The 12,796-nt window shown below is 36.6% G+C and overlaps 1 protein-coding gene across 1 annotated transcript; it reads left to right on the plus strand.

Moving 5' to 3' along the window:
• The first annotated feature begins 1,819 nt into the window (after positions 1–1,819).
• Positions 1,820–11,154, plus strand: LOC108231481 (angiotensin II receptor-associated protein). Its single transcript, XM_017408551.3, has 5 exons — positions 1,820–2,111; positions 2,723–2,757; positions 2,935–3,043; positions 4,333–4,528; positions 9,640–11,154. Exons 1-5 carry the CDS (start codon positions 2,082–2,084, stop codon positions 9,762–9,764), a joined length of 495 nt encoding a protein of 164 aa, XP_017264040.1. The 5' UTR covers positions 1,820–2,081; the 3' UTR covers positions 9,765–11,154.
• Positions 11,155–12,796: the final 1,642 nt, after the last annotated feature.

Raw genomic sequence — 12,796 nt, forward strand, 5'->3', positions numbered from 1 at the left:
ATCTTATCTTATCTTATCTTATCTTATCTTATCTTATCTTATCTTATCTTATCTTATCTTATCTGCATTTTTACTCATTTTTGCATCAAAACCTACAAAGGCTCCCAAATTTTACAGCTTCAGTCAGAGAGGAAACTCTGAGTGTTGAGCTGGGGTTCACAGGGTTCAGAGGTGATGCGGAGGTCAGAGGTCACACCGGCTGGTACAGGGACCATCTGCCGTGTTTGAGGTAAACAATGGATCTCTGTTAAAGTAAAATAGAACAGGTGCCAAGAAGTGAGTCATAATATAAAAACGTAAACAAGATTAAATGTTACATTAGCATTTTAAAGGTCTGCTAGTCCCATCTACATGAATAATGTTGAGGTCAAAGGTCAATTGTTTACAAACATCAACCAAAAGTAAGAAATTTTAGTCACACTTCAGATAAGACAAATGTTTTATGGCTTTAGACTTTGGTGTATGTACAAAAGAGAAAACACTTTTTTATTCTGGTCAAAACAAAAATATATATAATTCCTGCAGCTTTCATCCAAGGATTATCAACAGTAAAGGTTTAAGTGTTGAGCTGGAGATCATTTAGAGGTCAGACAGTCTGAAAAACTCAAAAGATTTTCAGATTTATGTGTTTTATGTTCCTTATTATAAACAGTAGTTGCTTTTCCAAAGAAGTTGTGATTTGATGTGAGAGGAGGAGCTGTGGAAAAGTGGAGGAAAAGTGTAAAATCTTTAAGAAGCTGGCTCATAAACAGTATGTTAATCTGTAAATAAAGTCACTACAGATAAATATATCGGGGATTTTGTCACAACAAGTTGTTGTTTCTGATGGTTCTAATATTTCACCTAAAAAACAAAGGTGAAAGAAAAGTTGTTTTTTAATGTGAGTAGTTGTAATTATTCAGAATTTTACCTGAATAATCCCAATAATCTGGAGAGTCACATAATAAAAATAAAACATTTGGGGGAGAGTCAAGCGAACAGCTACTCAGAGCTGGGTCCTTTAAGAGTCAATTTCCACCTTATAAACCAAGTCAGACCTTAAAACCTTCCAGTTTTACTTCCTGTTTTATTTTGGCGAGCTTGCCACATGCCAGACTGAGATTACTTCCTTTTTTAGTCTCACACCAGGTCTGTGTTAATAATTAGTACACCTGAGCTGCATTTATCATTACATGTGGGGTGGATTTACAGTCAGGTCCTTCCTGTCGTCTCCACAGCGCTCTGTAATCTAGATTTAGGTGTAAAAACCTTCCAGCTGTGTTTTAACACCTGTGATTGTGACAGTACCTGTTACAAAACCGGAAGTTGTGAATTCAAGGAAAGTGGAACAAAAGCCAATCAGATCATACCAACCCACAAGATAACACATCCATCAATAAGCAGTCAGCGGATTGTTATTTGTTATTTTATTCAAAACTACAGTTTCAGCTGTTGCTAATTTGGTTGTGGTAATGCTGAGTCAGCATTCACAGTTTTCCTGTTTTGTTTTTATTTTTTGTTTGTTTTTTGTTTTTTTTTTCCATATGTTTTTTTTACACCCAGCTACTTCTGCATACTTTTTTTTGCTTTTTTTAGCCATTCCTGAATCAAACTGTTCAGCTCACTCAGGAGATGGCTGCAGAGACTTCTGGCTTTTATAACTTTTATACTGTTCAATATATTTAACTATTTACAAATATTTTCCTCACAGAAATACATTCAGATTTTTTTAAGTTCTTTTCAAAACATGTTGTGCAATCTGTTTCAGCAAACTTGATCAGTTTTTGTTTTCTTGTACTATTAATTTAACTTTTAGCATGGCTTTCTGCTACTTTTGGCTGCCATTGTTGCTTTTAGCTCGTGTTTTGCTTCCAGTTCTGCTTCATTCAGTGAATGTTTGGGTGGAGGAAGAGGAGGAGGAGGGTCACATGGGAGGCAGTCAGGCTGCTGTCACATGGCTCCTGTTTGAAGGTTCAGTTAAAACAGAGGAGGAGGGGTTTGCAGAGAAGTTTGTGTGAGAGGAACTGCGGTATTTTTCATGTGGCCTTTCAACAAGTTAAAACACTGAATCGGATCAAGGAGGAACTGCTTTAAACGGCCTGATGATGGAAATCCCTGCTATAAACCTAAAGGTGAGCTCAGCGCCTTGTTGATGTTTGGTTATGATGGTAGCTGCTTGTGTTTGTACAGAATTTAACTTGAAATTACAGCCAGGCTTAGTCTCAGTTCTCACTTGTAATTCCTCTGTGAGGCAACTACCTTCCTCTGATGTGGACACAGATTACACCGACTGCTTTCCTGTTAGGCAAGACAAGTTTGAATACGTTTGAAAATACTTAGAATTAAAAGGATATGACCCTATATTTATAAATCTGACGAATATACAGTAAGGTTTGCTTAGAGAACAGCAAATAATGCCCCATCAGTCATTTCTGATGTTATAAGCAGTGGCTCTTCTGTTGGAAACACATTTAACAAAGTCATTTCTAACTTTTCAGAGATTAATATATGTACATGATATGCAGAGGAAGTTAAAAAGACGTGTGAACATGGCGCACCTGCCTCAGTATCTGTGAGACCATCATGATGCGTCTGATTGACCCTTTAGTCTGGGAATTATTGGAATGTTAGCTTATATACTGGAGTCTGAACAAAGTATGCATTGATTTGTTGCTTAACATGTTTATAATGTTCATAAATTATGTGAATTATTTAAAAAATGTCCTGTTCTTCTCTCTCCCAGGCCATAGTGCTGGTCCACTGGCTGCTCACCGTCTGGTGAGTTTTTCACTCACCTGAGGAATTTCTCTCGTCTCGTCTCAGCACACACACATATACAGACTCGCTCTCTTGACTCTCGTTTTCTCCTGCATGTACCACAGTTACTTTCTGTGCAAACAGACGTAACTCCTTGAGCGTGAGAACCTGTCTTTTGTGAACTGTCTTGTTTTTCAGGGCGTGCATGGAAGGTCTCCCCTTATCCTATGCATGGGGGAACTTGAGCGTTTTAGCGGTTGGAGTGTGGGCGATCGCACAGAGAGACTCAATTGATGCTGTTCTCTTGGTGAGTCTTTGCCCTGATTGTTCTTAATATCATGTGACACGAGCAGGAGTCTAACTACAGACGCAGCTTTCCGAATTCCCACTAACCTATCTGGAATCTGTGACTTGACGCAGGAACCTTGTTTTCTCAGTTTAATGCAGCACGAGACACTTATTTCTCATTTTGTTTCATAAGAATATGTGATTGAGGTCTTAATTCTCCTTTTAGATTGGTTAAATTCTTGTTTTAACTCTGACCTCATGATTCAAGTCCTTTTTGAAAATTAGTGTCACCTGATGTCATTAAAGGGCTAACTTGTTTGTTGTTGTTTTCACCAACATAAAAAGAGAAAGACATGAGTGTTTATGGATCTTAAATGTAAAGCAGTGAAGATGCAATTTTTTTTTAAAAAATTATTATTTAAATGCATCCTCAGTCACTGGAGCTGCTCTAGTGTAAACTTTGTGTTATGCGTTATTTTTTTGCAGTGGATGTTTAAATCTTCCAAAAGACCCTTTCTTGATGATATTAGGAAATCTTTTCAAGATAGACCATTTTGTCAACGAATGATTTAGGAGGAAAAATTCATGATCTGAATGAAAGAAGGAATGCATATCGCCTGTCAAGTTTCATGCCAGAGATTTAAACAAAGATCATCCTATGAAAGATACTGAAAAATGACTCCCAGGTTGGCTTCTTCGTACTGAGCTGTAGCCATTTTTGTCCAATCTTGGCAGCTCTTCAGTGGTCGTCGCTGTTGTTAAACTATTTTCAGTCTCTTCTGCTCTTTCTGTAGGTAAACAGCAGCAGTTCACACATTTTGATAAGATATTTTTAAATTAAGGACACTTTAACCAGTAATATCAGAAAATATTGTGCAGATTTTTCTTACTTCATGATTTCTTTCCTGGACCAGTCTTCATGATACAATATAATGAGTACCTTTTAAAATGAATAATCATTTCTAATTGTTTGAAGACTCGTTTCTTAATTATGTGAGTTAACTGTCTCAGACAGTCAAAGCAAATGAATGAATAAGACTCTAATATTATTTTTATTTCATGTTTTCTCCTGTGCTGTCTGCATTTTTCATCATGGTGCATTTTTAATTGTAGTGTGTGCTCAGTTTGTACCTAATTTCCCTGTTTCCAACTGCTTTCATCAGCAGTGAAATGACTTTATTTTGCTCATATTGTATAATAAAATGAATCATTCTCTGAGACTTTTTATTACAGTTTTGTATATGAGTATTTCAAAGCCCCATAAACAATGTCTCCTATCACATATTCTTTTTTTTCCTGTCCCTGTAGTTTCTTTTAGGGATGATTCTGACAATATTAACTGACATCATCCAGTTTGGGATCTATTACCCGCTGAATGACTTTAAGGCTGTAAGAGGCTTCAGTGCAGGGATGGCCATCCTCAACCTGCTGCTTAAACCTGCTTCCTGTTTCTTTGTCTACCAAATGTACCGAGAACGGGGAGGAGATTACAACGTCAACTTTGGTAAGTACTGATTGCATCAAATCTGTCAAAAAAAGGATGTTTTTAAATATAAGGAAGGGTAAAATGTAAGACATTAACAGGAAACAAAACTTCACTTCAGTTTTTCTAGTTATTGAGCTATCAAATACATTATTTTTCTGACTTTATCTCATGAATCAGTGATGTCATAAACATCTGAAGTTCCTGTTTTTACTCTGCTTGTCATGAAAAGCAGCCAGACTGCAGCAGAAAACGCTCTGTAACAAACCCCTGGCAGATGACTTCATATCTCATCTCTTCAGAGTGGTTAGAGTCACATGATGTTTCTGTTACTGTGAAATATCTGAGTTGCAGTTTGACAAGACATGGGGTAAAAAAAAAACTTTTCCCACAAGTTCTCCATAACATCTGTGAATCATCCTGACCACGGGATTGCCTCCACAGAGAAGCGTATTAAAAGCATGATAGTACAGAAACAAAAATAGCTCAAGTAACGTGCGGAAATAGAGATTTTAGTGATTATTGAGTTTAGGTTTTATAGCTTTTGAGCCAAAAAGTGATCAGTATCTGGGGGAAGGGGCCTTCAATGTGTTTTCCTAATCTATTATTTGCAGCTATTGATTTGTGGGCTTAAGCTCGCTCAGTTAGGAGCTTTTCTATTTGAAATTCCAGCGAGCTGTGATGCCTGCTGGATGCTTGAATCCACGGATAATTCTTTACGATTTACCTAAACGTTTTGTGTTTGTTTCATAGTGCTGGTAGCTTATACAAGAATTAACCAGGTTGTTGGGGGAGTGATGCTTACCGTCTTGCTTTGTGACCTAAAACTGCAGTTGATGAAACAAATCTCTTTACTGCGTGGAAGATAATTGATTATTGATGAATCTGGTCTCTTTATAGTTTTACTTTGCACAGCAGGAGCACCCATTAGACTGAGTTGTGACTGATGAAAGCAGCCAATGTTGCTCTTTCAGACAGTGTGTGTGTTTAATGGTTGCATGGTAGACGTTCCGCTGATGAGCACTATGGGAACCCGACAATCAGCCGCACACAATAACTAGTTGAATCAGGTTGTCAGGGATCTGAATTTTGACTTATTTTTAGAGAGTGACGCTGTGTTAAACATGGTTTTCTGTCTGGATGGAGATTTGGTTTCTTCTTTCACTAAATGAACTCATTTTATTAATAATGTTCATATTGAGACTAGCTTCATGTCCCTGGGCCACTGCTGGTTATGTTTTTATGCATAAATGCTGAGTCACAAGACAATCTTTCAAAGGTAGATAAGATGCAGACTGAATTACAGGTTCACAGAAACATTGTGATGAAATGCGGGTATGCACTTAATGTAAACAAAGCACTCACTGAATTCACCAAAAACCACGTGGAAGCTTGAGTCACATGACTGGCCGATATCAGACAGAATTTAAAGACGCATTATTCATGAATAAGGGAAAAAATCTCTGGATTATGTTTATTACTTTATGATTATTTTTTTCATGACTTTGCAATAAGCACCTTTAACACAACATGAATGCTTTTTAAAGAATTAAAACCTGAGTTTGACTCATCTATCATCCACTGAATAGACGTAACGTCTATTTTAGTATATTTGGGTCCTACTAACTCAATTATTTTAAAAGTATAAATTAGTCATCAAAAGTGATGCTATCACAGCTGTACTGTACAAGAACGTCATGTCAGGAGCAGAATTAAACCTTCAAATTGTCAAAGTTGATGTCTGTTTGAAATGATTTTTTCAATGGAGAATAATCCACCTATAAATTTATTAAAAGAAAATTTAAATTTTGATGAAATTAAGCAGGACATACTACTTGTCCATTTGTCTAATGGGTTTAAGCAAAGAGAAGCCAACATTTTTAATAACAAGCTCTTGTTCTTGGACATGTATTTTACATATTTGTTTCATTTTATTTGAAAGTAAACAAAATTTAAAATACTTGCAAATCACAACATTTTACTCATGTTTGTATTTCACGTAAGTAAAGTTGTTTAATGCCCTTAAAATCACAATGCAAAGCAAACAACTCTGATTTTATTTTAAGTTTTCAAAATGGTTAATTTATTTTTCCTTTTTTTATCATTTGGATAAATAGGTTTTCTAACATTTCAGCTTTAGTAATTCAGCAGCAGCAGCTGGTGTTCTTCAACTGTCTACTGGAAACTGGTGGAAAAAATTAAATTATATTTCAATTATTTTTGAAATGAAGAATTATGTTCTTTCAGAACTTTTCATGCAATCCTCCACAACCCTTAATCTGAAGGAACAACACTAACGAGGGGCGGGGTTTCCTCTGACATTAACGATCTTTGGTTAATTTTTGCATGTCCCTGCCTGCTTGTTTGTTCACGTCCCACTTTCTTCTTTGTGAATCCCCTCATATTTTCCATTTTTGGTGTCCTGTTTTGATCAAGTTTCTTTTCTTTTCACTGCTGATCTGTGTTTCCTCAGACTTAGAGACCTCTGTGGACAGTCGATGCACTATGGACAGTTCTGACAGTGCTTTTTTTGGCCGCCGTTACTGATTCCTGGCTTCTTCCTTTTTACCATTTCTTTTATTCCAAACCATCCTCTTCCACCCTCTTCTACCCAGGAAGTGAAATTAAAAATCCGATGGCAGGACAAACAGAAGAGAAGAGACTCTTTCTACGCTGTCATGTTTATGTTCTCTTCCATCCTTCTGTCTTCTTTTTGTCATTTTTATTTGACCTTTTCCTTTGTTTGTTTCAAACTTACCTCACAGAAATGATCAAAATTAAAGTTAAATTAAATTTGACTTATTTAATATTTTATTCAGTGGTACATTGTGTCTAAAACTGCATGCTGATGTTATAGAAAACTGAGCCGATGAGTCAGTGAGCAGCTTCTTCCTGATGGACACAGAAACATCGGTTCAGATCTACCGCTTTTGCCTTTTCACTTAAGAAGTTGGCAACATTTATCCTTTTATTTTCTGTTTTTTCTACATAATGCATTGTAAAGATAATATGTTTGTTTAATGTATTTCTGTGAGAGCAGCCTGCTGGGTTTCTATCATCAGCAGTCATTAATTTTCCATTCTTGCCTGCATACAGTGTGTTTTTAATGTTTATTGTGTTCATTTGCCTGCATTGTTTTGCATGTCCTGAATATTTTATGTGGATTTTTAGTCTCCAGACACCTCATTTGTTGTTGTGTTTTCAGTTTTTGATGTACATAAAGCAGAGCTCCATGATGAAGCACATTTTGAAATGAGCTCAGTTAAACTCAACATATTGTTGAGTTATTTCTAGATAAATAGAGGCTGAATCCATACATATACAGTAAAACTGCTTGGAATTACATTGTGATATATTGTGGTTACACCCCAGTTTTTGCATCTATATGAAGTTTTTTTTTTTTATCTTTGTATTTGTATAACTGCGACTCCATATAAAAAAAAAAAAAGGTTGGGACATTATGTAAATTAAAAACAGAATGCAATAATTTGCAAATGTCATAACCCCTTTTTTTTATTTACATTTGAACATAGTAAACTTGGAAAATGTTAAAACTAGAAAATTATAATAGTTTTAGGAAAAAGTAAGGTATTTTAAAATCTGTGGCAGCAACACATCTAAAAAAAAGTTTGGACAGGATCATGTACAGCATCTGGAAGGGAGCACATTGTTCTAAAACCTGCATATACTGGTTCAGGTTTAAGCTGCCTCTGATGATGGAACGGTGAGCTGTGTTTACAGACAATGATCTGTTGAAGTGTCCCTGAGTCCAGAACAGAACCAGACCTGTTTTTAATGCAGTGACCCCTGAGGGCCCAAAGATCAGACATCCAATATTGACTTTCAGCTTTGACCTTTGACCCCAGAGATTTCTCCAGGATCTTGAAATCTTTTGATGATATTATGAACTATAGATGATGAGATATTCAAAGGTTTTCCCAACGTTCCACTGAGGTACATTATTCTGAAATCATTTCACGAGCTTTGGATGCCATCTTCTGCAGACTGGTGAACCTCTGCCCATCTTTACTTCTGACAGATTCAGCCTCTAAAATGCTCTTTTTATCCCGAGTCCTCTTACTGACATGTTGCCAATTAACAATCAGTTACATGTTGCAACTAATTGTGTTAATTGCTCCACCAGCTGTTTCTTATTCAGACAACTTGTGTAACTTGTGTTTCCCCTGTCCAAACTTTTCTGAGATGTGTTGCTGCCATAAAATTCAAAATTACCTCATTCTTTCCTAAAAATGGTGCAATTTCTTTGTTTAAACACTTGATATGTTTCCTGTGTTCCATCACAAATAAAATGTGGGGTTATGAGATTTGTAAATCATTGCATTCTGCTTTCATTTATCTTTTGCAAAACAACCCAACTTTTTTGGGATTGAGGATGTATAAAGTTATTGCTCTTTTAATATAATTAATCCAAACCCTTGTACAAAAAAAACAACTTTCTTGTTTGATTAGAATGTAAATTTTCAGATGTGTCACAGTTTGAGCCATGCTGAGGTATTAGTGTGCAGTGCTCTGAACTTCCACAAACACATCCTTGGTATTCTGGCCATGGCACAGTCTGTGCTGACGGTTGTGTAGCATCACATAAAGTACGTCGTTTCCAGATTTCATTGTAAAACATGTTGACATTTGACAGAGTAGACGTGGAGGTGTTTGCCCAGATCTTTGAGTTCCTTTGCTCACAGGAAGTCTACTGAAGATTAAACCTTTAAATTTTAGACCACAAAGTTAAACCTTTCTTAAAATAGACACAACAAAATGAGATTAACAAACAGAGGATGATAAAATTAACCAGAGATTAAATGGAATGAGTCGGTGCCCTTTTCTCACTTTATTATTCATCAGAGATCTTCTGTGGTTCACTGTGGCAAAGATAAGTTTCCAACAATATAATCTGTATTTATCCTGAGGCAGCGGTCCACTTAAGTCAAGGTAATAAATCAGCCCAACAGTGTCATGAATCAGTTTCAAGAGAAATGAGTGCAAAGAAACAAGATGACAGACCTACAGACCCAAAAACCTCGATGCTCAAAGGGACATGATTAAATGTGATTAAAAATAACACATTTGCACGGTGGGTGTTGGTGTTGAATGCTTGTGGCGTGTCTCTGCAGGGTTTCCTTCTGTATCACGAAACAGAGACACCTATCAGTCCATTGATCATCAGGAGGAGTCCTCCAGTCCAGCAAACCCCTTCAACCAGGCCCAGGACAGCAAACCAGGAGTCCGCACTTACTGAGCCCAGCAGGCCTTTCACAGTGCCGTTACAGCCAGAGCTCAGTGAAACACAAGCTTTTACTTCGGTAAATAAATATGTTTTGGTTTTATTGTTATATCTTTCTAATGTTATGTTCAAAGAAGGTAATGACTGTTGCTGAGCTGGCACAAGAACTGTTAAAAGTATTCAGAGGAAAATGTGTTTGCCCTCTCCCATGCTGTTACCACCTGCTTATTTTAGCAGACAGGTGTTGAACGGAGGTGTTGTGTTGAGTCATTTAAGAACAATGTGGCACTTACGAAGATTAAAAGTGGACTACTGTGATTTCTGTAAATTAAGATAACTTTGTATGCAGCATTTTAAAATAACTCAGAAATGCTGTTCTTCTTTTGTGCATTTAGCAGACGTTCGCTGTGAAATCCTTTAACTGAGCTGCAGACATGATGGCCGAGTTAAAGAGCTTTCTTCTCATAAGTTCTTTACACAGACTATTGATTGATGTCTAGCAGAAAATAAAAAATGTCCTAAGAACTGGTGTTTACATACAATAATGTCCACTAATCTGTTTAATCTGTGTACCAGGTGAAAATAATCATGATCAACCTGTAAGCCATATGTTTCAGAACTACCTGCTTGAAGTCGGTTTATAACTACAGTTAATCACACACCACACTCGACAGCCTCTCATTCCCACCGATGTGTTATAAAACCAGTTTAAATAGAAATGTTAAGTCTCAAGCAATAATGTGCAAATTCACACAAAAAAACTGATGCACTTTCACTCGCAGTCTGCAAACTTTGCAGCAGTTTTTGTTGTTCTGACCGGGTGATTACACCACTAATAATAAAATAAAGTTCTCTTTCATATGAAATTCCTTTTTTTGAAGTCCTGATCATTTCTGCCACCAAACGATGCAGAAACCATGTGGGTCACATTATGTGTGTGAAATTGTTCATGCTGGATCAGACTGTATCATAAGTTGCCTTGCCTAAGAAGTGCCTTATATGCTGTACGTTGCAGCAATCCAGTGAAGAAATGTGTAGTTGACCACATCAGTGCAACACGGCTCTACTCTGCACATTAATATGTGATAACTTCAGAGGATGATGATGTGCAGCTGCAGAATAAATGTTGCTCCTAGTATTCTGTGTAGAACATGGTTGTTCTGACTGTAGTTTATAGGTTCTTCTGAACAAGAACCGCCTTCTGAAGGATTTTTTGCGGGTAGAAAATAAAAAATCTGAATAAAATTTGTATTTTTGTCTGGTCAGACTTCAAAAAAATATTCTAATTCAAACTTAGACTGTTACTTTTTTTTGTTCTGCAACTTCAGGTTGTTGGGTTTTCATTTGGAACTTTTTGCAGCGTTATTTTCTTAAAAATAAAAAGAATATAGAAAACCTATCAAAATGTCTTTTCATCTTTTATCAACTACATCTTCATTCTCAGTAATGCAGCAGAAAGTCAGTCTCTGTTCCTGCAAGTGATGACTTTTCCTGTAATGTTTTATTATTTTGTCTTCTCTCTCACATTCCTGTTTGCTCTCACTCTGCTTCCTTCATGTAGGGTTAAGAACATTTGGCTTTCATTCATCCTGCCAGACAACTCCTTTATCTGCTTTCCTTGTGCAAAACAGTTTTTACACTTTATTGTATCTAACACAATCATAGCAGCACATTGCATACAAAATAATCTTAAACACACAGCTGGCACAGAAATGTCACAAACATTAAAGGTAATTGTGAGAATTAAAAAATGTATTTTCTGCTGCCTCTAAATTTACAAATGTGACAGTGTTAATTTATTTTATTATTAAGTGTGGAGCTAAGTACTCTTCAGTGGATTCCATGATTAGTATACACAGATTGTGAAATTCCCCTCTGAGTTTTTAGCCCCTGATGGCTGTTATTATCATGAGGTTTAGTAACTCGAGTTTCTCTCTGAAGTATGAATCCTATCATCTGTTCGTTTTTTTTTTTTTTTGCTTCGTGGGCCTCGTGAGAAAACATGAATGGAAGTTCCGTTACAGCAGCAGAAAGTCACATTTCTGACTTCCTCTGTTTCACAGCGGCTGCTTCTTCGACATGTCAGATACAGAGCATGTTAAATATGTGCAATATCTGAAAGACGGAACAATATTGTTACTTCAGCTTTTTGCTGGTTAGTTCATTACATTTACTCTTTCTCTCATAATGTGTTACAAAGTGTGAAAAAATACAACATTTATTAGTAAAGTTTAGAATATCTAGGACTAAAACATTTGATTGTGAAGCAACAAAAGCATAAATACTTGTAATAATTAAAGGCCTAGATTTCCTTGAAGGAATGCACATCACCCACTTCCTTTCATGCCAGAGTTTTGGACCGAGATCATCTTATGTTAAGAAATGACAGTAGCTTATCTCCAACCCAACCGCTGGGTCAGTTTGACCCAATATTTTGTCAAACTAACCCAGTCGACCTAACAGTTTAACCCAGCAGTTTTTAGTTTGTTCTCTCATAACTAATTTGAAGACAAGCAGTATATCCAGCATTAAAGAAACAAACATGTATAAGCATTTAAAGCATTTAAAAAGAAAAGTCAATTTCATAAAATACTCCGTTTGGATTAAATTCAGACAAAACCACAACCAGTTTAAACTGATACAGTATGCATATTATGTGTCCATCACAAACAGTTCATAGAATTAAAAATAGCTGCTTATTTGATTATTCCAACACAACTAAAAGAGGGTAAAGGAGTTATCTGCAGAAGTATTTAAATTTTTAAACCCAGAGTGCTTCTGTGGCTTCCCTGTCTTTACGTTTAACGGAGGACATAATTAATGGGTAACCTGTGTTAATGACTCATTTGAGATCGATGCTGTGACCCTGAAGTCGGGTTGGAGGATGGGGGGGGGGGAGCTGCAGCTCTACAAACTGTTGATTAATAAGGAGCTGCAGGGCTGCCTCTCCTGAGCCTTGCATGCATGCAGCTCTGACACATCCTGAAGCTCACACCTGTGAGTCCGAGTCAAGGACACGCTCACGCCGTGCAGCTATAGGAACTCGT

This window comes from Kryptolebias marmoratus, linkage group LG4, assembly GCF_001649575.2.
Source record: "Kryptolebias marmoratus isolate JLee-2015 linkage group LG4, ASM164957v2, whole genome shotgun sequence".
NCBI lineage: Eukaryota > Metazoa > Chordata > Actinopteri > Cyprinodontiformes > Rivulidae > Kryptolebias > Kryptolebias marmoratus.